The sequence below is a fragment of the Grammomys surdaster genome, unplaced genomic scaffold, assembly GCF_004785775.1.
Source record: "Grammomys surdaster isolate TR1022 unplaced genomic scaffold, NIH_TR_1.0 198, whole genome shotgun sequence".
Lineage (NCBI taxonomy): Eukaryota > Metazoa > Chordata > Mammalia > Rodentia > Muridae > Grammomys > Grammomys surdaster.
The window spans coordinates 4189024-4215632 of NW_021604643.1; the positions used below are offsets into that span (position 1 = coordinate 4189024).

General features: G+C 39.5%; 1 protein-coding gene across 1 annotated transcript in view; it reads right to left on the minus strand.

Moving 5' to 3' along the window:
- The window catches only part of LOC114623384 (guanine nucleotide-binding protein G(q) subunit alpha), a 246618-nt gene that overhangs the window by 48243 nt on the left and 171766 nt on the right, over positions 1-26609 (minus strand). The window contains exons 3-5 of the mRNA XM_028770057.1: positions 24572-24726; positions 8077-8205; positions 5306-5435 (exon numbers count right to left, since the gene is read on the minus strand). Coding sequence (XP_028625890.1) covers positions 5306-5435; positions 8077-8205; positions 24572-24726 — 414 coding nt within the window. The remainder of the gene's footprint in view (positions 1-5305; positions 5436-8076; positions 8206-24571; positions 24727-26609) is intronic.

Consider the following 26609-nt stretch of genomic DNA (forward strand, 5'->3'; position numbering starts at 1 on the left):
TATATAATCCTTGTCATAATGCACAGGAAACAGCTTGGCAGGTTTTAAAGAGGTATAAATGCAACTGTATTAAAAATACCTACTCTGTCTTTTAATGTATCAACTGACAACTCCAGACTTAGCCTGAAGGACAGATATCTATGAGAATCAATCCTGGGAAATCCATCTTGGTATTAGGAAGGCTTGGTTCAGGTGTGGGGCAAGTACCTTGATACTAACAGCAAAGCAAAACAAAACACACCCAAAACAGAAAAAACTATAACTTATCATGACCAAGTCAAAAAGACTAATCAGGTAGATCTGCACATTAACAAGAATCATGGAGAAGGGGCCATGTTCAGTCACAGACCAGAAAGCTAGTTTAAACACAGTTAAAGACTGAAAGCTTAGTTTGAACACACAGCGATATGTGCTGGCTATCTTCTTGTTCTGGGCTTTCACAGGCTCTGAAATAATGTGTCCATGAAAGGATTACAGCAGAATAGTTGGCTCCATGCTGGTATGTTAACACAGGAAAATACGAGAGGAAGAGAAGTCAGAAAGCAGTGCAGCACTATAACCTTGGTTTGTCTAGCCCACTGGTTCATGCTTATTTCCTTATTTGGAGACAAAGGAGAAAGACATTCATTCCCCAAACAATAGGAAGGCTGAGACTCTACACAGACAAAAGTAGATCTGTGCAAAATTGCAGAGATTAATACATAACATTTACAAATAACTAAAATACAAGTAAAAGGAAATAATCTGGAACAACTCCCCGGGTACTCCGGTATCTATATGTACTTGTGCATTTCCCATCTACCTTTTGGAGGGGAGTGGGTAGGGGGGAGCTAGGTTCTCTCACAGGCCTGGAGCTTGCCAAACAGTCTTGGCCTAGCTGGCTAGAAAGCCCCAGTGATCTGCCTGTATCATCATTTCAGAGTTGGGATTACAAAGCATGTGCCACCATGCCCAGCTTTATGTGGGTTCTGGAGACTGAACTGATGTCTTCATGTACTTTATCAAACAAATCAGCTATGTTGTTTGTGGTCTACAATGTATTCTCCAGTTCTGCAGGATAGAAAGGCTATCAGCATTCACTCCCAGGTTTCTCTCAAGGATATATACCAAGGTAGGTGCAGTCAAGTCTGCTTTGACGTGAGCAGTACACTTTCAGACCAAGAACAAATTGTCAGGAATTTATTCTTGTTTTGTACCACCCAAACCAGGAAGTTTCAGAAACCAGAATTCTGTAGTTCTGAAGTACTTTAGTATTAATTTAGAATTAATTTAGTGGTTTAAAAGGTTAGAGGTAATGACATTTGCATGTTTTACAACAACTGAAAATAAAACAGATCACTCAATACAAACATGTGCTTCTGAGAGTGTGCCCTACTCAGGGTGCTGGCTATGGGTAGTACTTTCCTGTTATGCTTTAAGGATCAGCTCCAGTGCTACCATCAGGCTTGATGGAGGCCCAAGATAAAGCTCCAAAGTGGGTATGACTTACCTCACAGAATTAAGAGATCTAATGGAGAAATTGACAATGTGTACATGTTACACAAGCTCTGGTCCTCTGAGAAAATGGAATTTCAACTGAGAAAATGTCTTGATTAGATTGGCATTTTCTTGATTAATGATTGATGTGTAGAAATGGCCCAGCCCCATTTTGGGTGACACTACCCCTGGACAGGTGGTCCTCAGTGACATAAGCAAGCACACTGAGCAAGCCATGGAGAACAAGTCAGTAAGCAGCATATCTCCATGGTCTCTTGCTTCAACTCTTGCCTCCACGTTCCTGCCTCCATGTTCCTGCTCTGACTTCCTTTCATGATTGACTATAACTGTAACATAAAATAAACTCTTTCCTCCTCAAGGTGCTGGTGGTCATGGTGTTTGTCATACCAACAGAAAGCAAACAGGGACACAGCTTTATCATTTTAATCTGTGGCACAGTATATTACCTTATGAACCAAAGGAACTGGGCCATGCTTGTACAAAAAAAAAAAAAATCTACCTACATACTGAATGACAATTTACTGATAGAAATTTGAAGATGTCTGATAAAAAATGTTACTGAATTAATATACTTTTATACCAACCAACCAACCAACCAACCAACCAACCAACCAATAGATTTCGACTGTAAGATCAGGTGAAATCTATAATGACCACATAAACAAAGAACCTGACTGTTGTGCTGGACCTAGATGACAAGGTATTTAGAGAACTGACTTCTTTGATATTTTGCTAATTTTAATGTGGCAAATTGCTTACCATTAAATCACAACATGCTATGAATTGAACCATCAGTGGCTTGCCTGGTAGGTATTTGAGTATCTTGCTAGTTGGGGGTGTTATGAGAAGCATCATATTGCAGAGACTTAGATTTGTCTCTGAAGCACTGATGAACATTTTGTTTCTCATGTTCTATATCCTTGAAGCTCGGGGTAGAATTTTGTAGAGATATTCAGTCCCTGTGTCTTTATGAATGTGTGTGTGTGTGTTTGTGTGTGTGTGTGTGTGGTGTGGTGTGTATGTGTTTTGCATGTCCATGTCTTTGGCAACAGTAATAAAGTTGGCACCATACTAGATGAGAGACATGATCCTCACCTGCATTGCCCTCATTCCATCTACTCCCATTTTAGATATTTTGGTGAGTGTAAACTGTTTTGTGTACTTTTGATGTAACCTCTCACATGGACTCCGTATTTTCTAGTATTATCTTTTTTTTTTTTAATTGAATAGCAACCAACATGCTGGAAAAGCCAATGCACACTACAGGCTGGAGCAATTCACACAAGGATGCAGTGTGCAGTGATTGATCAGAATGTACAAGCATGAATCCCTGAATTCAGATGCCTTGCACCCACTTAGGAAGCTAGGCATGGTGGCAGGAGTTTTAGTCCATGGATTGGTAAGACAGGGAGACCACAGGGACACTCTGCCAGGCAATATATCCACAATGAACTCCCTCTCCAGGACCATGTCTGCCTGCATAGCAATAAGACAGCTCCACATACGTTTTCCTCTATAAGAGTTTCTGTGAGCATGGTTTCCCTTCACAGCAATAGAAATTGACTAAGACCATCTGTCTCAAAAGTTAGGTGAAAGAGATAAGGACCCTGGACGTGATACAGCTTCCTGATGAACTATCAAGAGTGAGCACAACTGCAGAGAAAGGTCCACACAAAACACACATATGCAGGGGAAAACATAATCATAATCAGAAATTACTGTGTAAGAAATCGATTTTCAATTAAAACTCGTGTTTACAAGGACATCTTAAGGTTTGCACAGAATCATGTTGTGTTACATTACTCAATAGTATTATATTTAAGAAAATTACGCATCTCTGATCTTTTAGTTTTATAGAAAAATAAAATGGTTTTGGTATAATATTTGCTATGAGTAATTTGTTAACAATAGAATAAATCACTTTTTTTGACATAAAGTCAGTATGTCAAAACATTATTCTGTTGAGGTAATAATGAGAAATAAAGACTAAAAAATAAACAATTACAAAGTATCTATGATGATGGCTTAAATTTAAAAAAAAATCAACATGCAGTTCTTTGTGGATACAGCATATTTATCAAGTATAAAATTTATACTGGTAGACATTGATCTTACCCTTGCTAGTATGAAAGGATAAGAATGAAATTATATGTGTTTCTTCATCTTCTGTGTAGATGACACATGTAAACTTTATTTTTGTGGGTATCAAACTGAATATAAGAAATGAAGATCTACATAGTAAGTCTTACTGTCTTTGGTCCATGTGCCTTATAGGTGTACTTTTTAAGCTTCTTGAAGTCGATTTTTCCAGCTTTGTGTCTGTTTTGCTATCCTGGCACCCACACCACAGTAGAGACACAATCAGCTCTTTACAATGTCTAAAGCGTACAATATAGTAAAAATACAGTTGCCCAAGAATTACCAAACAACACAAGGATACAAGTATAGATTTTAAAAAGAAAAACAGAGAGATATAGCAGTAAAAATTCCAAAGGTAACTGCCCAGCTCACATTTTGATAGATATGTATTTTACTATGCTTGTAGGCACTTTGCATTTCAGCTCAGGGGCCAATGGCTGATTAATAGGTCTCAGCTCATTGGTTGATGCAAATCTCTGCATACTGGGTCTAATATAATGAGGCTAGTAAGAACAGCAAGAAAAAAAAAAAAGCTATCTTAAAAAGACCAAGAAGGCAAGAATTCTTATATAGCTTAAAGAAAGGTGTGTGGACAGTAAATTCTGACATGGCAGATGTTAATCAACCAATTGCTGGCATTTCTCAGTTCCTTCCCTTTGTTTCCACCTTTCCTTAATAGTCATTAGTCTATCTACCTGCAAGCTCTGACATGATTATTAACCACACCGCCATTCACGGGCACATACTCTGAACTTTAGCTAAAAGGTTGTTTCCTATGCCTCTTATTATCTTCCAGAGTCAACTCTGATTCATAAACCTCCATTACACTCAAATAACTGTTAACTTTCCCTGAAGCAGAGAAGAACCATGATACAGAACCAGCTCTCCAGACAGAGGTATGGAGTACAGTTCCCAAATCACTCTCTGCTTAGTCAGCTGACTACCTTATACAACAGCTAAACTAGCAGCAGACAGGACGAATCACCAAGGCACTACAAGGTTCCACAATGAACTGATTTTGAAGCCAGCTACTAAGTTATTCACATCTGCCAAGTGAATGTTCTGCATATTCCACCCATCATGCAAACATTGTTTTAAACAAAAGGAAAGTAAAACAAAACAGGGTGACTCAGACAAAACTCCCAGTTCTATTCTGCAAGGGAAGCTATGAAACAATCTTGTGATGAGCCTAGAGATTTCCATATTTTCATTTTCAGAACCTCTGCATAGTGTAAAAGTATCAAACAGGCTCTGCTTATATCCACACAGACCTGCCTGAATGACTGACTTTGGAAAAGCCCGCCATTCTGAGAGTACTATGGGTCAGTTTGAAAGGGTTACTAATGATTATTTAAAATCATGCACATTGGTAAGCTAGCTCAGTGGGTAGAAGCTTGTAGCCAAGCCTGAGGACCTGAGTTCCACCCCTACAACCCTCTCCCACAGGCTGTTCTGCAATGTCCATGTGTGCACTGTTGTATGTATGTACATACACCAAGTAAATATATTAATATAATAAGAACTAAAGACATAAATTGAAAAATATCCTGAAATAGTGGTAAAGAAAGCAATGGCTTCACTTCTCTTCTTTTCCCACACCCCACATCTCACCATTTATTTCTATTCAGTAATAAAATGATCAATCACCATCTATCCAAAGAGTACTTACCTCATTGTCTGACTCCACAAGAACTTGATCATATTCGCTAAGCGCTACTAGAAACATGATCGAGGTGACATTTTCAAAGCAGTGTATCCATTTTCTTCTCTCTGACCTTTGGCCCCCTACATCGACCATTCTGAAAGGTTAACAATACTAATATTAATAACAAAGAAAAATAAAGAATATCAATATAAATACTACTTACAAACTAGATAAAACTCAATACCTTAAAGACAAAGGCATCTAACTCAATTAATTAATATTGACTATAGATTAAGTATCTGTTACCTGACAGAAATAAGGCATGGTAGACACAGAAATAAAATTGTAACTATGTAATAATATTTTATTAAATTATGCACAGCAAAGGCAAACAGTGTATTTTTTATGTTAAGTCCAAATATCAAATAATAAACTTCCCTTTCTTTTCTAGATGTAAGAGTGAAGACTCTCACATGCTACTGAAGGCAGCCAGGTGTGATCATGGATACATTTAAAGGATTCGAGATGCCATACATTTCAACACAAGGAGAGTACTAAATGTAAATGTGAACCCGCTTATGCTTCTGCCTATAGGATAAGAATTTGGGGCTTTTTCTATTTACAATATTGGCAATAATTTGACATCTCCAACAGTATCAGGCAGCAATGAAACAATCAGCCTTGTGCCCAATACCAACTTGTCACCTTGATGGAAATTAAGTGTGGTGTCTGACATCCAACCATTTCCCTGGTCTGCTTCTAATGCATCGCCACTGTATTTGGTTATCCTCAGACACCAGCACTGACACCAAGAGTAAAGTGGAGATGTGTGCACACATATCTAGCAGTGCCTGACACCAAATCAGCTTCTCCAACTTGCTGAACCCAAATCTTCACAAATGTATCCAACATTCAGAGGAAAGAAGTCCCAGAAAATGAGAAAGTTAGTATACAAGTGAAAGAGCAGTGCTCTTTACGGACCCACTGAACAGCATGCCTGCTCTTGGTGTTTTCCTGAGTCTCCACATTAAGTCTACAGGAAGAGCTCAAAGAGCTTCTGCCTTTCCGTTTTGCATGTTTCTGTGTGTGCATTCGTGGGTGTGTGTGTGCACACATATGGGTGTGTGCAGCACAATTGTGTGGAGGACAGAGGATGACCATTAGGAGTCTTCCTCTTGTCCTCTACTTTGTTTTGAGATAGGGTCTCTCATTGAACCTAGAGTTCATCAACTGGCTACCCTAGATACCCAAAGAGCTCCAGGGACCTTTCTGTCTTTGCACCTTCTACTCTCCAGACCTTGGGTGATGGGGACAGGCCACCACACCTGGATTTTTATGTGGATCATGGGTTCTACAAGGTAAGCACTTTTTTGACTAAGCCATGTCTCCAGACCAGAAATCAAGGATCATTCTCACCACTATTTCTAAAAGGCTGCAAAGATACAGTAGTGAGATCCAAGGGGAAACCAGTGGGTCCACAAGATCTGCGAGTGCTGGGCATCAAAGGTGGATGGAGCTTTTAGGTGTTACAGATATGAAGAAGCTGGATCAGCCCCAGCACCACTGAGTGGAAATGGGCTACTCATTTACAAGGAAGTCCTATTCAAGGAAGTGTGCTTCAGGGACCCAGTGCTATGTATCTGAGGATGACCAAAAAAACTAGACAATGAAGTCATTACTTTCATTGTAGTGGCAAAAAGTATCCTTCAACACTAGTGTGTTGAACAACCATAAAATATGTCAAGAGTAAATCAACCAAGATGTGAGAATCTGTAAGAACTGTATTAGTTTTTGAAAAATTTCTGTAATATGGTTGTAAAAGATGAAAATTTTTTGTAATATAGTTGTAAAAGTAAGTAAATCTGGACATCCAGATATTATAAACTCAAAATATATAATACAGAATGCTGGCCTCAGGAACCTTGGTGGTCATCTTAATATACCCATTACAGATTTTAAAACAGAGGTTCACGAGTATTTCTAAAGTGCTACCTACTTCATAGATATGTGTTTTTGAGCAGTATGTGGTAGTGAGATTACAGCACAGGTACAAAGAATAGCGTTAAAAAAAAGAAAAAAGGTGCTTTGGCAAGAAACAGCATAGCACCATGTCAAACTGAGCCCCATGGCAGAGGCATGAGAGAGGGGAGCCACACAAAAGGTGCCTCAGAGCCTCTTGCACAGGCCTACACTCAGAGTTGGCTCTTGAGAGGCAATTCAATATTTAAGTCAGAGACATACATTCGTGGTTCCTTTCCTCAAAGCTCCAAGTGGTTTGTACTCTAACTAAAAGTATAATTAAGTGACTCTGAAATAGCAAAGTGAAAATGTACTGTTGTTTTACTCTTAAAAAGTGTTTCAGTTGAAGTATCAATACAAACAGCAGCAATGAACAGGGGAATAATACATTTCCATTCTATTCTGCCATATCAATTTATATTAAGTTAATTACCCTACTTTTAAACCAAGAACTTTGGAAACTCTTAAGCATTTTGTTGTATAAAAATTCTGCATTGGTACCAGACAACATGGAGAAAATATCGATATGGAAGTTTTCAATGGCAGGCATGCATGGTGGTTCCTGTCTAATATATAGTTTGAGTAAATGTGTTCTACTACCAGCAACTAACTGTGGATTTAAATGGAAATGAAAGTTCCAGAATATCTTCCCCCGCCAACCCCCCCCTTCCTCTTTCATCCATACATTATTTCAGTTGTGTACCCAAGGATGCTAATCCATACAAAGTTGCTGGGTTTAAAGGCCATATGTGGGTGTTAATGAACTCAGTTACTACCTGAAAATGACACTTTGTAAGTCAAAGGGGTATTCGATGATCCCTGTGGTGGGGACTCGAACTCTAAGCACATCTTGTTGTGTAGGCAGATAGGAAGGGTCGGCTACACGGTCCAAGTCATTCAAATAGCTAGAAGAGGAAGACATGAGAATGTCAGTTACTATCACTCCAATCCCATGGAAAGGGCAAAAATGAGTCACAGAAAAAAAAAATTCCTAAGGCTAGGAAACAGGCAAGGCCAAACTTCCACTGCTCAGAGGAAGGCTCTCCACCCAGTCGCTACTTACCACATTACCATTTCCTCAGCAGCTGAACTCATGCAAAATAAGGAAGAGCTGATAAGAAACTGCAATGAGTCTCTTAACATCTATTTGTTTAGCAGGCTTTCCTGGTGAATCGAGAGTTAAAGTTTTAAACTATTTATACAAAGCAAATTTGAATAAACAACCATATAATAAAGCTGAGTGTAAGGTCAGGATTTATCTTCTCTCTTGTTTGCAGAGCATCAGTCTTTTCCTGGAATGAAGTTTCCTCATTCCCCTGAGAGAAGACAGACAGCATCATACCAAGTCTTTAATTATGTCCAAAGCCCAAGTCATTTGTTATTCATGAAAAGCTATGAGATTTTAAGTTATAATAACAATAATGTCTAAAGTCAGATGCTCTTCTTTAGAGCCACCTACCCTAACTTTTAATGTATCTGGTCATGATACTTACACATTTCCATAGGGTGTGGAGAATCAAAGATCATATTTTTTGTTGATATTATTTTAGACTTACAAGAAACTTGAATTTATCACAGAAAATTTCTTGTATAAATCCTTCAATTGGCTCCCCCTTAATGATAGCATCTTATGTGTCTATATTATATTAACAAAACCAAAATCAGAATACTCATTATCCATAAAACCACAGACCTTAGTTAAGTGTATTCATATAAATATCACACATATGAGTGTGTGTGAGTTTGTGGTACACAGTCTATGAGGTTTTGCCACATATAGATATCTGTGTAATTACCACCATAATCAGGGCACAGAACTTTCTACTTGGCACAAAGACTGACACTGACGTGTTATTACTGCCAATCCTATCCCCTGGCAATTACAGTTCACCATCAGTATGATTCTGTCATTTCCAAAACCTGTTCCATTCACTTTCCATGATCTCGAAGTGTAGGACATAAGTTGTTATGTCACGAATGGTACAGTTTGACAGAACTGATGACAGCCAGGTAGAGACGATTGCTCTGAGAAGCACTGCTATGATGCATCATTTCAAAGAGAAACTACACTCTCCTAGGCCCTGGAAATGAGGAAACACAAGGATGGCTTCAAAGTGCATGGGTACAAAGTGTATGCACAAAGAGACTAACCTGTAGGAAGAAGCAGAAAAAGGGTGGAGCCATTAACAGAACTGGAAGGAATCAAATCTTTAGCTGGTAATGACTACAAACAAGATACAAAGAGTTTGAATATTTGGTGTTCATGGTAGTTACAACTCAGTAATTACAAAACTCCTCAGCTGTCTGATTCCTAACAGAGACTCAGTTTGGGCATTGAGTTTCTTGATAAGTGAGACTCAAATGTGAAACGGAATGTTACAAGGAAAGAGTGTGTCATGCCTGTGTGACTCATGAGCTCATAGCAGTAAGTTCAACATTGATGAAGAAGTAAAATCACTGCCTCACTGGAAGCTTATCAGTCTTTCAAGGCAAGAGCAGCCTAGGATTCCCACAGCAGAGCAGATAGTTCATACTCCAGGGCCTTAGTCCAGATACATCAAGACTTCTGCAGCCAGCAATTAGCTCTCTGCTGACTAGGACGAGCTCTCTTCTTACCTTCAATTATTATAAAAATGGCTCAGAGTGCTGGGAGAATACAAATGTAAAGCTACATTTTAGTCAATCTTGGCACAGTCCTGGAGCTACCTGATGGATTAACATTCTGGGAATTAACTATGTCTCATCTACAGATAAAGTGGCCCATATCAGATATAAAAATCAATAAGCTACTTTGGACAAATACAATTTTCTAATTTATCAGATCCTTTATTTGAAAAATTTAAGCATATATTCTAAAATGTATATGACCATCATTTATATACAAGAACTCAGAAATTTCAGAGAAATCAAAAAAAGTCTACATTTACAGTGGCAAGATGAAAATGAAACTAAGAAATATGCTTCTACTCTAGTTATGACCACACGCATGCACACACACACACACACACACACACACACCACAAAAGAGGGCTGTTAATTCTGTGTACATGGTGCTGTGGCAGACTAGAAATGAAGGGAAATTGTGGTTTTGTTTCTTAAAGATGAACCAATGCTGCTAGAACCATTTTCAAGCACAGATGTATGTTTGCCAGGGATGATATCAGTACACAAAATAGGAATTTATCTATTCAACTGTGATGACAGCATCTCTCCAATCAGGAAAAGTGCACTGAACTCCCTAAAACTACGTATGTAACATGAAGTCAGGGCATAGTTCTGTGTATATAGGCTACCACTCTCTCTCCTCTTCATCCTTTGTACAACTCATGTAGAGTAACAACTACTTATACTGAACATTTGCTGCTTGCCAAGTTTTGTTCTAGCTCAATATTGCCACCATCATGACAGGGAAACAACCTTTTAAAATGTTCCATACAGACTACAGATATGACTCATTGATTAAGCAGAGGACTGGGTCCAATTCTCAGCACCCACATAGCAGCTCACAACTATCTCTAACTCCAGTTCAAGAGGACCTTGACGCTCTTTTCTTGCTTTTGTCAGTACTAGGCATGTACCTGGTGCACAGACATACATGCAGACAAAACACTCATACACATAAAATAAATAGATTAAAAATGTTCCATATATTTCTGATTAAGTTCAAAGTAAGGATAATCTTACTGGATAGTCTGGTTTTGCTTCTGTTGGATGGTGAAGGGAAAGGCTCACTTCATTTGGGGTAGAAAGCTGAACTACTGTAGTTTAGCAAAAGAAAAAGGCTGAATAGTATCTGCCTCTACTAGCTGCAGCATATAACACCTTCATCCAAAGTAAACCATCCCCAACACCTTCCTCCAAACAAAAGCAGCACAAAAACAAAACAAACTCAGCAACCAAACAAAAGATGCCCAGTCTGTCTATATAATTAATTTTCTACTGAATGGCTCAGAAGGTATAATACTGAAGACACAATTTGTGATGCAGAAAAGACAACTGAGAACTGCCATCTCTCGCTGCCCAGAAAAGGCCACCATGGGCAGCTTGTGCCTGCATGTCCCAGCTTACCTGTCCCACCATGGCTAGGCCAGCAGGCCTCAGATGGATAACCAGCAGCATTTTTGCACTTCATCTTGGCTTGGGGAGAGGGGGAGGAAAAAGTTACTTTGCAGCCCCAGAATTGAGGTTCTTGTATAGTAAGTGTATTCTCCCAGTTTATGCCTGCCACATTTTGAGATGATGGACGAAAGTAATCTCTAATCTCTAAATTTTCCATTGATATACTTCATATTCTCAGCAAAACAGAAAATGGGAGGCGAGTGGGTTTCTGTTGTATTATTCCATTCATTTAACCTTTTAAAAAGAAACACCAGGGCCTGAACAAATTTATATTACTGAGTAAATTCAGAGAGTTAATTATAGACATAATTTGTTTTGTAAGACTGATTCTGCGTGGCTGCTGAGGTCATTCTGAGTGTTGCTATGGTAATGGCCCAGGCACATTGCCAAGGCAATGCATGTGTAAAAGGTAGCTGGCAGAAGATCTTTCCTTGATGTCAGGGATAGAAAGAAGTCATGGTATACAGGCGACTTAATTATCTGAGAGATAAGCCACATCTAAGAGTGCTTTTGAAAAAGTAGGTTTGCCTGTTTAAGCTCTCTGTACTCCTATCTTATAGGCCTTTGATGACTTGTTGCTATATTGAGATATTGAATAATTTGATACTTGCTAATTAAAAATATTTAGCCTTCTTCCACATGCTTTCAAATTCAGTGGTCAGGGTCCATGACTAGCTTTTTCTGTGGCTGTATTACCAATACTTGGTAGAGAGCCACATAACAGATGCTCAATGTGTTGCTCAAATTAAAACTATATCATGGGAAATGCTGAAATGGTTAGGCAAGTAATATTCCTTAGGAACAAGCATAGGAGCCAAGGGGTTGTTAGCTACCCATCTTTATATGATTATATTTCTGGGATATAGCTTGCCTGCATTATGTAAAAACTAAATTCTGAATTTAAATGACTGACAAATTTCAATACAACAGAGGAAGGAAGGGCAGCCCTGGTTTAACTTCATTTAGAGATACACTTCCTGCACTTAAGTCCTGGCCACAGGATGACATAATTGGTACAAGCACATTCATCAGTGTGCAGCATTGAGGCCTTGGCATTCTATCTAGTCCAGTGAAAACTGAGGAGGCTGAATCTACCAACAGACATTTCTGAGAGACTCTCCTTAATGCAGCTAAATTATATAGGTTTTTGTTGGTTTTCAGTAAAGGGGGCGGGGCAAAGAGAGATCTTTAGTAATCCAACAGTTCCTCTATCACAGCAAAATACAAAGTCCCCTGGAGTTTAACGGCACTCCAGTGTGTAGCACTATGATAGAAGCTAAGAATATGAAAGTTCTTGGATAAAATTCATGGGCTATGCAAGGAGCTTGCACAAGATTTTATTTGGATTCCGTCATCACAAAATTCCAAGAAACAATGCAGAAACACTTTCCTGTAGCATGTCTGGTACATGAACGGATGAAAACACCTTCCTGGAGTATGTCTGAGTACATGAACAGATGAAGGCAGTCATGTCCATTAGCTTGCTTGGTGAGCACTACATTCTTTTCACAATTAACTTCAGGATCATCTCTGGCTGCAAACAATAAGTTTTAAGTTTGGAAAAAGGAGATATAACCATGGTTTGAATAACCAAAAGTAAAAGAGTAAAGCTGAGACCGCTAAGATAATATAAGCAAATCAAATTAAATTTGACTTTTTTTTTGGTTTGGAATATGATTCAAAGTGATTGTTAATTTTAATGATGGTCCGTCCATAGCAAATTTGAGCCACTGTGACCAAATGAGTAACTTTGAACAACTCAAGTATCCCTCCCCGCTTTAAATGAAAGCAACCCAGAATAAGATTTGGTTATATATGAGTGAAATATATTAAGATAGTTGGTATTAATTTAAAAAAAAAGTTAGAGGCACACAGTTAATGGCAATTACACCATTAAGAAAAAAATGATCTGTGGGTGGTAAGTATGAAAAGAAGTTTCTGGCATGTGGTGCAAACCCAGTTAAACACAACAAGATAAAACAGGAGAATTTGAACCCCTATTAAGTGTCTCCATGGCAAGGCTGCCATGTTATAGATTTGCAGTTCAAGTTCAAGATGAAGTTGAAATTGTGGCACAAAAAATGATGCTGGGTAGGTTTCATATTTTTAATTATTAAAAAGAAGGTTACAAAAACTAGGTCGCCTTCATTAAAAAAAATTAACAAGACCTCATTGTGAGAGGACCAGTCCCTTGGGAGTAGAAAGCTAGATCATGCCAGGAGATCCTATTTGACTGTCAGAAAGCAGCAAAGGCAAGGACGAAGCACAGCTCTATTCAGAGCTGGAGAACACAAAATTCCAGAGAAAAAGAGTTCAAACAAACAAACAAACAAATAAACAAACCAAACCTGAAACATTGTTAGAGAGACCTTTAAAAAACATCTTAGTGACAGTTCTGAAAACTAGTACCCCGAGATAAGGTTCAAGGCGAGGTCTGAAGGCCTGGATTATGCTAGGGGCTGGGGGGGGGGGGGGGGGCGGAGCCTCCTTCTTCTGATCTGATTGGCCAGAAATCTGGTTCAGCTTGTTAACTGCATGTGGTTACTCATTTACACAAACACTTCCATCTCCAAGGAGCTCACTGGGTAAAAGGAAAAAAAGCATTCCTCATGGCTAGTGTTCAGTGACCGGTAGCATTTATTGCAGATAGTTTTGTTCATAAGGTTGTTTGCTTTCGATAGGAAACCCCAAGCGCAAAGCAAAGACCACAGAGTAGTGTTATGATCCAGGTTCTTGAGAACTTAACTCAAGGGAGAGTAACTCTGCAGTAAAGAGAAACTGAGAGGATAATAGCCCCGGCTTTCTTTGACCAAAGAACTACAATTCACAAAGTATATTTTTCCCCTTAACCCTGAGTATCCTGAAAAGAACTTATCACTGCATTTAGGAAAGAAATTCAGCATCTTAATTTTATATACAGACTAATGTTCAAAATGACTATCAAAAAGAGACCAGTGGGACCGAGCAACATTTCAGCCAGGACAAGGCCAACAGCAACAGATTCAAAACTATATTGCACAAAGAAACAGATAAAGCTTGTATTAGATATACACACAGCCAGGTGCAATAGTGCATACCTATAGCCCTTACTACTGCGGGGAGGGAACTGGGCCGAATTGTTTGTGGCAGGGAGCCTGAGGCAGAGGTTCAACACAAATAGACTGTCTCTTAAATATGAAACAAAAGAAAACAATAAAATCCAAAGAAAGAGACAGAGGAAGGCAAAAAAGGCCTCTCAGTTCCCCTACTGAGTTTTTCTAATTTATTTTCTTGTAAGACAGCTTTCAAGGGTGTTAATTCTGATACAATCTGAAACATCAGGAAATATCAGAATGCTGCTTCTTATCTGCCTTGCTGTGCAATGACACTGCTTAATTCAGCTAACATATACCTGTTTAATGAGACTCCATTATGTTAAATTCTAATTCAGTGTGTCTTTGATGGGGGCTGGGGGCTGGCACAAGGAACTGGTATGAAAATACATTAAAATATATTTCTTTGCCTTAGGGATGTCACACTACCTGGGAAGCAAAGAGAGTACAGATGAATCAATTAAGAAACAATTAAGTACCAAATTGTAAGCTGCTAACTAAGAATGCAATAAGAAAGGATAGATGATTATGAACTGCAGTCACTAGAGAATTATGTGCACAAAAGGGTGGGGGATGCTAGAGGCAGAAAAGAGAAGAAATATGAGTGAAGAAATCAGAAATGGCACAGAATTTTCTTAGTTTCTCAACTCTTAATAAAAGTCCATGGTAAACTAGAGAATAACTTCTTCAACAGTGGGAATAAACTAAACAATAAAAGACCCACATCCCTTCCTGAAGGAGGTGGCACTGTAGCAGTGAGCACAGTCATGCTGCACATAACCACTGGTGATGTGAACCTATGGGAAGTCCCACTGACCACAGCTCAGAGGTATCTCTAACACACGTCAATTTCCTAAGGCCATATTATTTTAACTTAGAGGTTTATTTTGTAGCACCAGGCCCTGACATTCAAACATGATGATCATGTCTGGAGATTGATGGCCATCCTAATTTAACTTAACATGCCACAAGACAACATTCAATATATTGGTTTCTTCATTTTATGTATAGAAGTGTTGCCTGCACATATGCATGTACACCATGTCTTCAGAAGGGCACTGGAACCCCAGGATCTGGAGTTACATACTGTTGAGTGAGTATGGGAAACTTAACCTGGGTCCTCTGAAAAAGCCATAAATGCTGTTAACCATCAAACAATCCCACTAGCCTTTCAATTTGCTGTATTAAATTGAAAAGATACAGTTATAATGACCAAGAGTATCAGGGTCAATAGTGAGGCTACTAAACAGGCAACGAGCCAAAATGGAAGGAGGCTCAAAGGATTCCTTGAAGAAAGCAAGGCTCCTGGATTGCTCATTTATGGCTGGGGGCAGGGTTGTCACTAGTTGGGGGAATGTTTTATCTGGCCTCTTACAAAATCCTATTTTTCCTACTGAATGTTAACCCAATACAGTCTTCTTAGCCACATTCAGCCAAGCACTAGACATAAAGATGAGGGGAAAAACAGCTCTCATTTTCAGAGGCCAAAGAAACTACAGAACATTTCTGGCCATTTACATCATCTTTAGTACTAGACACTCTGTGCTGCTAGTACAGGCTCTGCTGGGGGTGGAGGTGGGCCATTCAATCCAGAGCTCTGTGACTCACTCCTCATCAGGCCTCAGGGTGCCACACAATGTTTCTGGACAAAGCTGAAGGAACGAAAGCCAACTATTTTCTCAATACTCTAAACCTTACTTCTGTGTGAATTCAGAACACCAGTCTTCACAGAATTCTATCCAAGTCACAGAAGCAGTGGGCAAGCTGTCTATCAGCATTCATTGTTCTATAGGAAGAACTTCAAACTCTGTATGGATGTGTGAGCACTTCAGGCTTCGAGATCCATATGGTCACTGCTTTAATGATCTGACAGAGCCAATTAGGTGCTAAAGCAGCTACAGACACACACATATGAATGCGCACAGCTGAGCTCCAGTCAAACTTTACAAAGATAGATGACAGGAGGCTGAATTTCCCTGCAGGCTGTTCATCCCCACTGTGCGTGACAAAACTAAAGATTTTAGCTAAGATTTCTGAGTCTGTGGAGTCTGTGGAGGAGATAGTGAGGAACCACAACTGTTTAAGAGGCAGTTAAGTGACAGCAGATAGCTAGTCTTCAGTATGATGCAAAGATACTCAAATATTAGAAATGAATTTAAGCATTAACTATATCTACCATGCTTGCGGAGAGTGAGGCTTAACTTATTACTTTAAGCTCCAGAGTGAGCAATATCAGAATGCTCTAATGAGCAACAGAGGGAGCTGCACGTACCGCTGGAGTCTCATCACGCCATGTTGTTTCTTTCCTCTAGAAGGGGGGAAAATCAGTGTGGCCAGAAGAACCATATCACATCCCAGGGGTACAAAATTCAAAAGATTACTCATTGACTTTTGCATTTTAAAATCAATAATATATGATATATCGGTTCAGGATCACAGTTAAAACAAAATCCAGTGGTGATGTGTGCCAAAGAGCAAGTTTGCTCATGTACTACGACTCTGGACAACATGGAAACCTTCAAAGTTGTCTGATCTCCCTAGAGGGGACTCTGTAAAGTAAGATGAAAGCAAACCCAGATACTGTAAGTAGTGTTTAGCCTAAGGTTGCAGTGTGAGGATTTCTGCCCTATACTTTCCTGTGTTTGAGACTTGTGTCCTATGGCTACTGTCAGGGAACTTTTGGTACTGTTGAGAGTGGACTCATTTGACCTGATGTCTCAGTATATTAAAGCAGGTGGTGAACCCCAGGAAAAAAAAAGAAAGCCTACAGCCATCTGTGTATTGTGTTCTTTTTCTAAAGATACTCAGAGCCTTCAGGGTTTTTATCAATAATGAAAATGTCAGTAAAATAATCTGCAAAAATCCTCAGAATTTTATAGTGCTTTTAGTCAGCTTATTCTGTAAAACTAAAGAATGCACCAAATTAAGACCATTTTAAAACCTATCTAAATTGTTTACCCATTTTCAGAAATTCCTCATCTTTTCATTTCTCCCATTGCCACTTGCCTTGTGCCGTAACTGTGTATTATGTATAAGGCTTATGAAGTCTTTAGTCAGCTCCTGTAAAGTGACCAGAAGTAGAAGGGGAGATGAAGTATGGGGAAAGGGTTGAGAGTGTAGATTAAACCAGGTCATGGTGGTGCAGAGCTTCAATCCCAGCCCTCAGAAGGCAGAAGGCGGCAGATCTTTTTGTTCAAGGCCAGCCTGGTCTACAGAATGAGTTCTGAGACAGCCAGGGCTACACAGAGAAACCCTGTAGTGACAATTTTGGAGTTTTGAGTTCTTTAAAAAACACACAGAAGTATTGTAAGAATATATTTTCGTTTTAGTCCCAGGCATGGGACATGAGGCTGCTTCAGATTGTCCACAGCAGTGATCTTTCTTGTGCTCTAGAAGAGGTATGATTTTGTCAGCTGCAGACAGTTTCTGTGACTGTGTGACATTTGGAATTCTGGGAACTTTTCAGAGGATATATAAATGCTAAGGCCCAGGGGGAGGGGAGGGAAGGTGATGGGAAGGGAGGGGAGGAGGTAGGCTGTTGGTTGGCTGTTGTGTGTTAAGTAGTCATGTGCAAAGAAGAAACAACAAGAAGACTTGAGATATCCTGATGGCAAAGATCAAACTTGCCCCAAACAGCAGGAAGTAGCCTAATGATAACACTAACGGAGCAGGCTTTCTGGCCCTTGATTTTATTCAGGGATCGCTTTCCTTTCTTTTCTTTCCTTTCTTTTCTCTCCCTCTTATTTAGTGTTAAGGGGTTGAAAGGGTGGAATAAACGGGTAGAGAAGGGTGGAAGAGAGAACCCCCAAAGTAGCCAAAGAACCAGCTCAAAATCCTATCTCAAAAAAGCAAAACCAAACAACCTCCTGGCTACATAGCCAGAGTGCAGACTAAAACTTACACATAGTATTTCTGAATTATCCATGGTTTAGACTTAGTCCTTAGCACAAACAACAGGTACTTAGTAAAACATAACCAAAATTCTCCAGGTTTGTTTTCTAGTAAGCTTGATGCATTTCTTCTTTCTTAACCTTGTATTATGAAACTACCTGAGACATCACCAGTAAACATCAATCATTTGTATAACATGGAATGATGTATAAAACATGCAATCAGTGATATTCATCTAGCCGCATATGAACGATACATGTGTCTATCTAACAACTGTTAAATACCTATCTGTACACTCTCTTCCATTCACCTTCCACCCACCCACTGTGAAGCTGTATTTCACACTGGCCATGGGCTCTGGAACAAGAAAATCTGACTTCAACTCTGGTTCTTACCATTTATTACAATGTGACCCTGAGCAGGTTTCTTGGTCTTCCTGAGACTTCAGTTTTTTGGTTTTTTTTTTTGTTTTTTTCCGAGACAGGGTTTCTCTGTGTAGCCCTGGCTGTCCTGGAACTCACTCTGTAGACCAGGCTGGCCTTGAACTCAGAATCCACCTGCCTCTGCCTCCCAAGTACTGGGATTAAAGGCATGCGCCACCACCGCCCGGCCAGTTTTTCTTTTATAAGGAGATGATAAGAAGTACTTATAATTCCACTGCTTGCAGCTTTGAGAATTAGACAGAATAATACATGAAATGACTAAGCACAGAGTGTAACAGACCAAGTGTCTAGTAAACAGTAGCCACGGTTGTTTTGATCAGAACCTTTGAAATCTCAGATCTTTAAAAACAACAAGGAAAAACTTGCTTGTATGTTTCTAGCCCTTCAGCTTCCAAGCCCATCAGTAGCTGCCAGAAGAGTATGGATGAAAGTAGTTGAAAACAAAAATTAGAGATGTGATGGCCAGATTTTAGCAGTCACTGTCAGGTACTGAAAATAGAAGTGGATGTTTTGAGAACGACTGTATGTACAAGGTGCTAGGGCAGGTGACATGGTGGCTATCTTTGGTACCAGGTTGGGCATTCAGAAAGGGTGACTCCTAGTTGGGTCTTCAAGGGTGAACATGAGCTCATCAGATAGAAAAGAGAAGAGCATGCTTGGCCTCTGCTGCCAGAATTTTGGCATGTGGCGTGCATGTAGTCTCACATCCAGAAGAACTCTAGGGAGAAAATGGTTACACCCCCAACCTCTAAGCAAATGTTTATGACAGATCCTGATTGTCACATAGTTAGAAATCTGAGATTTATACATTTTCTAACATGAGAACAGCCAATATAAAGGCAAAAGCAAAGACCCATTGAAGGAAAAGGAGACAAGATGCAGCAGGAACATACACCAAAGAAGAACATCAGAGCACAATGATCTCAAGCATGACAGGGGAGGGAGGGCTCCTTACATTCTATGAAAACTCCAAGAGCAGGGCTTTAAGGAGACTGCTATATGGGACCTGTATCCTTCTGGTTGCTAGGACAACACCAGGATGTGATATCTAACAGCCTATTTCTGTTGGGAAGCCTACCTGGCTTAGAAAAAAAAAAAAAAAGTAGAGTGTCCAGAACATAGACGAGAAAGAAGATGGCATGAATTCTCACCACCACCCCTTCCCTAGGCAAGCTGAGAGGCAGGTCTCCCTGCTACCCAGACACCGGTATAGCAATAATCTTGAAACGCCCAGAAAGGGGGGGGGGGTGAAGATAAGCCAGGGATCTACAGACTTACCTGACACCAACTAACCCCTTAGGTTTCATTTGGTGACCAAAAGCCACATGCCTGCCTATCCTACAATTTAAATTTGCTTTTTCAGCACAGCAGCTAGTTATTCCTTCTAAAGGTATTCTGGTTTGATAATAAGTGACACAATTACCATCTTATTTAGGACATGCAGAAAATTGCTGTTTTTTTATAAAAGGTTAGAACACACACAGCTTTCTGGTAGGAGAGATATATTTTGTGGTACTCAAAAGCATCAGATGAGTAGAAAAGCTACCTCAAAGAAGACTAGTGCAGACCAAGTAATACATGTAGTAAGTAGCCTGGGCATGGTAACACATGACTTTAATCCCAAGAGGCAGAGGACAGCCTGATCTACACAGAAAGTTCCAGGTCAACCAGACCCTGCCTCAACAATAACAACAACTATTATTATTTCTATTAGTACCACTACTATATTGCAAATCCTTCTGGGTTATTTATCAGCAAGGGTAATGAATTAACATAAAAGAACAGAGTGAAAGCTGACAGGGTGAGAATGTGACATCACTTAAAACGCATTCCATTACACTGCTCACCTTGAGTCTAAGTCTTAACATCCGGTGTATAATAAATCCTTGAGAGAAAGAAGCAGACTAAACTGTACAAAGAATGAATCAGGAAATCCAGGCCACTCTTCAGCATGCCAATGAAATGTAAAACAGGTCTCTTTACTAGGGTAGAAAAGCCTTAAGAGACACAGTTGCCAGATGAACTATGTAGTCCTAAAATTAACCACATCTGAATGACATTTTAGAAGAACCCAGGGAATCTGAACATGAACTACTGGCTTTAGGCATAATTTATGTACCATTATTAACTATGCAGGAAAATATACATTTTAAAACAAAGATATACGTAATGAAATGACACAAGATGTTATAATTTATTATTTCCACAAAAACATCATCTAACAGAACTAAGTATATGCACTCACATAAATGTAACTTAGGAAGTCAGCTTATCCCTAAACTATAGAAAGTCAGAGCATGTAAAGAACAATCAGTTAGGGGACTTCAGTCAGCATGTGCCATATCAGCATCATCTGTGTCTAACCAGCAGGTTAGATTCTATGCTGAACTCAGCTTAGCTACCAGAATTCTAAAGTGATGGCCTTCTAAGGTAGAGAGACTGCCCAGGAAAGCTCTTGGCCTAAACAAACATTACAATAACATGCAAATTCCCTATTAAGTAATGGGTATAAGTCTCAAAATCCACAAATCTTCCTGGAATAGTATCATGAGAGATGACAGAGGCTGTCTTAAGAGCATATCCATGGAAGATTAAGTTTCGTGCAAAAGGAACATTTCATTAGTTTACACCAGGGTGGGGGCAGGGGCGACAAATTAGGTTCTTCATGGACAGTCACACCTTGGTGGACACATAACTATGTGATGGACACATAAGATATTGGTGTTTTGACTTCCTGCTATGAAGGCCTCTCTATAGGCAGAATAATCATAGCTGATGTGTAAAGGGAAGGGGAAGAGATAGTATGTAAAATAAGCATAAGCAGGTTGGCTTTGGCTCAGTGGTAGAGCACTTGTTGCACATACAGAAGGTTCTAGGTTCAATCTCCAGTACTAGAAGAGGAAAGAAGGAACGGAGAGAGAGAGGGGGGGAAGGAGAAGAGAGAGAGGAGGAAAAGGTGGAGCCACAGAGCACTACTCTGAAACAGGATCCTGCTAGCAAAGTGCAGGACAGAAGGCAGTTAAAGAAGAAGCAGAGAGGAGAATCACAGTGAGGGTAGAGGAACAAACAACAGGAGGGTGAGACAGAAAGAGGGGAGGTGGATAAACACAGCGCAACATGGGGCACTGAAATCTGAAATGGCAAAGGAAACAGAAGGAAAGAGGAGGGAGGAAGTAAGTGACAGACAGCTTGTCAAAGGTAGAGGAGGCAGGATTTGTTATAGACAAGAAATGAATGCACGTTTTCTATCTATGTCTTCAGCTTACAGAGACTTACAATTAGGGAATGAAGAGGAAGGGAAAGGGAGTGGGCAGGGTAGGTGGAAGGCTGAAGAAGTCAGCAGAAAGTAACAGATCCTGAACCTGAAGGGTGGTGTGGAAGAAGGATGGGGCAGGAAGGACAGACAGTAATAACGCAAGTCAGATGACTGTACATACTGGACCGCATGTTAAACAGGACAGACAGAATCCTGCTGACAGTCTGGAATTACATGACTCAAATTTAGCAGATAATATGAAAATACTTTATTCGGGCAACATTTCTATGGCTGAACCATAATGTATCTTATGCAAATGTCTAGAAAAGTAGAAATGTAACTTCACTGTAAAAAGAATGTATAATCCCTGGACCTTCCATCATTACCGAGGGGCACCGATCTGCCAGCCAGGCCCCTCAGTTTGCTCTAAAGCCGACTCTTGTCCACTAGGTTATTCTATAATAGAGACAGGATGAAGGCTGTGAAATATTTCCCACCCTTTCCTGTGACTGACCAGAAACAAAGTAAGAGAGGAATGACATATTAACATAACTAATGTAGATGGAAATCTGGCTAGATAACTAAAAAATTCAAAACAAACACAATCCACATTTTGTTTCAGATCTTATCTATCTATATTCCTGGCTACATTGATTATATTAAATCCCATGATGAACTTCATTTCTGTTATGGACATTTGAAGACAGAATTAACAGATCTGTCTTAGATGCAAATCTTTCTCAGGTACATGAGATTAACTGGCAGCTCACACAATAATTCTGGAATGCATGCAAAATTAAAATCCATAGTTTTCTTGCAAAAGAAAACCCATCTATCAATAATTGTTCTTTGAAAGTTGACAAGGGTCTAAGAATTGTGAACTAGGGAAGTCTTATGTTTTCAGAAGCCATGATCGAACACAGTTTTCTTTGTAATTTCTAATTTATTTAAGTATTCTGTCATCTAATACTAAGATCAAAATTTTTACTTCATTTATTTTCTTCTTTTTTTTTTCTCTTTTCTTTTTATGGTTTTTCAAGACAGGGTTTCTCTACATAGCCCTGGCTGTCCTGGAACTCTTTTTTTTTTTTTTTAAATTTATTCTTTAATCTTTTTTACAGTCCAGACTTTTTATCACCCTCCCTGTCCACCCACTGACTGTTCCAAATCCCATACCTCCTCCCCCTCACCCCCCATCTCCAAGAGGATGTTCCCATCCCTCCACCCCCATTCCACCAGACCTCCCCACTTCCTGGGGCCTCAAGTCTCTTGAGGGTTAGGTGCATCTTCTCTGACTGAGTCCAGACCTGGCAGTCCTCTGCTGTATATGTGTTGGGGGCCTCATATCAGCTGGTGTATGCTGCCTGGTTGGTGGCTCAGTGTCTGAGAGATCTTGGGGGTCCAGGTTAGTTGAGACTGCTGGTCTTCCTATAGGGTCGCCCTCCTGTGATAAAGATTATGGCTAAATGCAACTTAGGAAGGAAAGGGTTTGTTTCATCTTTCATTCCCAGGTAACAGTCCCTCACTGAATGGTGGAAATTCAAGCAGGGTAGGAACTGCAGCAAAGCCATAGAGGAATACTCCTTACTGGCATGCTTTCCATAGTTTGCTCGCCCTGCTGTCTTACAGCACCCAGGATCACCATTCTAGGAATGGCACTGTCCACAAAGGGCTGGGCCCTCCCCCATCAGTCATTAATTAAGGAAATGCCTCACGGCTTGCCAATAGGTCGATATGATGGAAGTATTTTCTCAGTTGAGGTTCCCGGGTTTACATCAAGTTAGAAAAAAACAAAACAAGACAACAACAACAGCAAAAAACAAAACTAAAACAAAAAAATCTATCTAAGACACAAAGTTATGCAGGTTTGTGAGTCACTGGCTTGCAATTTGAGGGAGAAAACAGGGTGATGGAAATCAAATCACTAGGATTTTTTTTTTTTTTGAAGTAAAACTCGGTGAAAGAAATACTCTTGGAACCGGAGGTGTAGCTCAATTGGTGGACTACTTGCCTACTATGCATGAAGTTTGAGCCTTAGATTTCATAATTGGAATGGTGGCATGCCTGTTATCACAGTACTCCAGCATTGAAGACAGGAGTACAGGGATTCAAAGTCAGCCTGGGAAACTTGCAACTCCAAAAAAGAAAAGAAAAGAAAAAATAAAACAAAACAAAAACAAAAAACACACACAAACACATACAAACACACACAAACACACACACAGACACACACATACACACACACACACACACACACACACACAGAAATACTGTCCCCAATATGAACTTAGTACCTTATGACTATGCCACCACTTAGAGGAGTCAGACATACAAATATAAGTTTATTGTCTATACACCTAGGTTTGATTACCATTCGCACAACAGATTACACTGTGACAAATACCACAGAGTACATTCCTGTGAAGTACAGCAACAGCAATTTCTCAGGGCCTGCTGTGCAGATACTCACTATTTGGTAGAGTCAGATAACTGATATTCCCGTCGTCTATCGTAGCACTCCTGGATTCCAGGATCGTTCCACAAGCTCTTTATTGCATCCACATAAGGATTCTCAAAAGCAGATACCTTCTCCACATCAACCTCTCGAACCAACTGTGCATGAGCCTGTTTAAGAAACAAAACCAGCAGCTGTCTCAATACTCTGCACTGCTTTACTGAGTCTTTAACTTATACTTTATATTGTATACAATTCAAGAGATATCTTCATAGACTGGTTTTCAAACTGGCTCATAATAATGTCATCATTTTTTTTTTCCTTAGAGAGAACCCAGCCTTAAATCGTCTCCTTTAAAGGAAATCTGAAGCTAAAGCTTATCAGAGGGAACAGGAGCAAAGCTCTTTCACCAAGACAGCAGGGGTACCCTGCTTTACAGGCCTGTGTGTTAACTGATTATCTGTTACTATCTCCTCCACTCTGACAACTTGTTATAATCACATGTGTGTTGTCCTTAGCCTCTGAGGATTGTTACCAGCAGCAGCTCAGAGTCCTCAAGTAACAGTGGTCCCTACAATTATTTCAGATGGGATACAAAACCACCAAAAGAACCATTTAACGATTTAACTGCAGTAATTCTCTGGTCTGGTATACCCCATGTTTCAATATATCTGCCATCGCTACATTATCAAGTTGAGGAACCCATTCCACTTTTCTTGCAATCAGGTAGAGCTTTGCTATTTTCAGTATAATATACTTAGCACAAAAAAGACAAAGATATTTAAGATTTTTAACATCATTAAAATACCAGTTTTATATTTTATTAACAAATTTCATTTATCTTCAAAGTAGCCAGAACACTATTGTTTAACAACACTAATCAAAATAGGCTTCACTAAATGTGATATGTGTAATTTAGACATACATAACAAGTATGCAAACAAACACAAATATAATAACTAATTAATATGGAAATTGGAGGCAGATGGCTGGTAATTACTGAAACAACTCTGATTTTGTACAAAAAAATTCTCAACAAGGTTAGTTAATCGTTATCATGATTGCGTCATGGCCAATTCTTTTCATCTAGTATTAAGCATAAGCAATGTTAATAAATGCAATTGATGCTGTCTCATCTGGATCTCAGTCTTCAAGTAGAAAGGGTCTTTTTTCAATAATAACTAATTTTGATTTAGACTTTGGGTAGTTCAATATATTTTACTCTTAAATCCCCTTTGTTGTCAGTTCTGCTTTGACCAAGGCAATTGGATACAGCCACTGAAAAGCCCTAGCCCTGCAGTTTCATTCTGCATTCATTCAGTCCCAGTTTACGGTAATCTGCCAGTATCTTCAGCAGCCTGGAATCCTGCATCCTATCGACGTGGAGCCTACCTCCCCACAGTTCTTTTTAAGGCTCATCTTTGTATTCATCTTTAAACATTTTAAAAAGAGCTTCTGCTCAGGGGCTATGCCATATGTTATCACGTACAGCAGTGGTTCTCCACCTTCCTTTAATACAGTTCCTCATATGGTTCCAATCATAACATTATTTTGGTTGCTACTTTATAACTATAATATTACTATTTTTATGAACCACAATGTAAATATCTGTGTTTTCTGATGGTCTTAGATGACCTCCATGAAAGGGTTGTTTAACTCCCAAAGGGGTCACAACTTATAGGTTGAGAACCACTGACTTATAGGTTGGGCATTATTATTATCCTCTCCTTCCCCCCCCCAAAAAAATTTTGATTTTTGTGTACTTGGAACCACAGACTGTCAACGTTCTGCTCTATGCTGATTATTATAGCTTAGCTAACCTCAGCTCTAGACTACATAGTGATGAAAGGAGCTGTGACCATAAAGTTCTCATTTTTGGGGGCTCCCCCACTCACTCACTCACCCATCCATCCATCCATCCATCCATCCATCCACCCACCCACCCATCCACCCACCCACCCATCCATCCATCACATCCATCTATCATGTATATCTACATCTATCTATCTATCTATCTATCTATCTATCTATCTATCTATCTATCTATCTATCT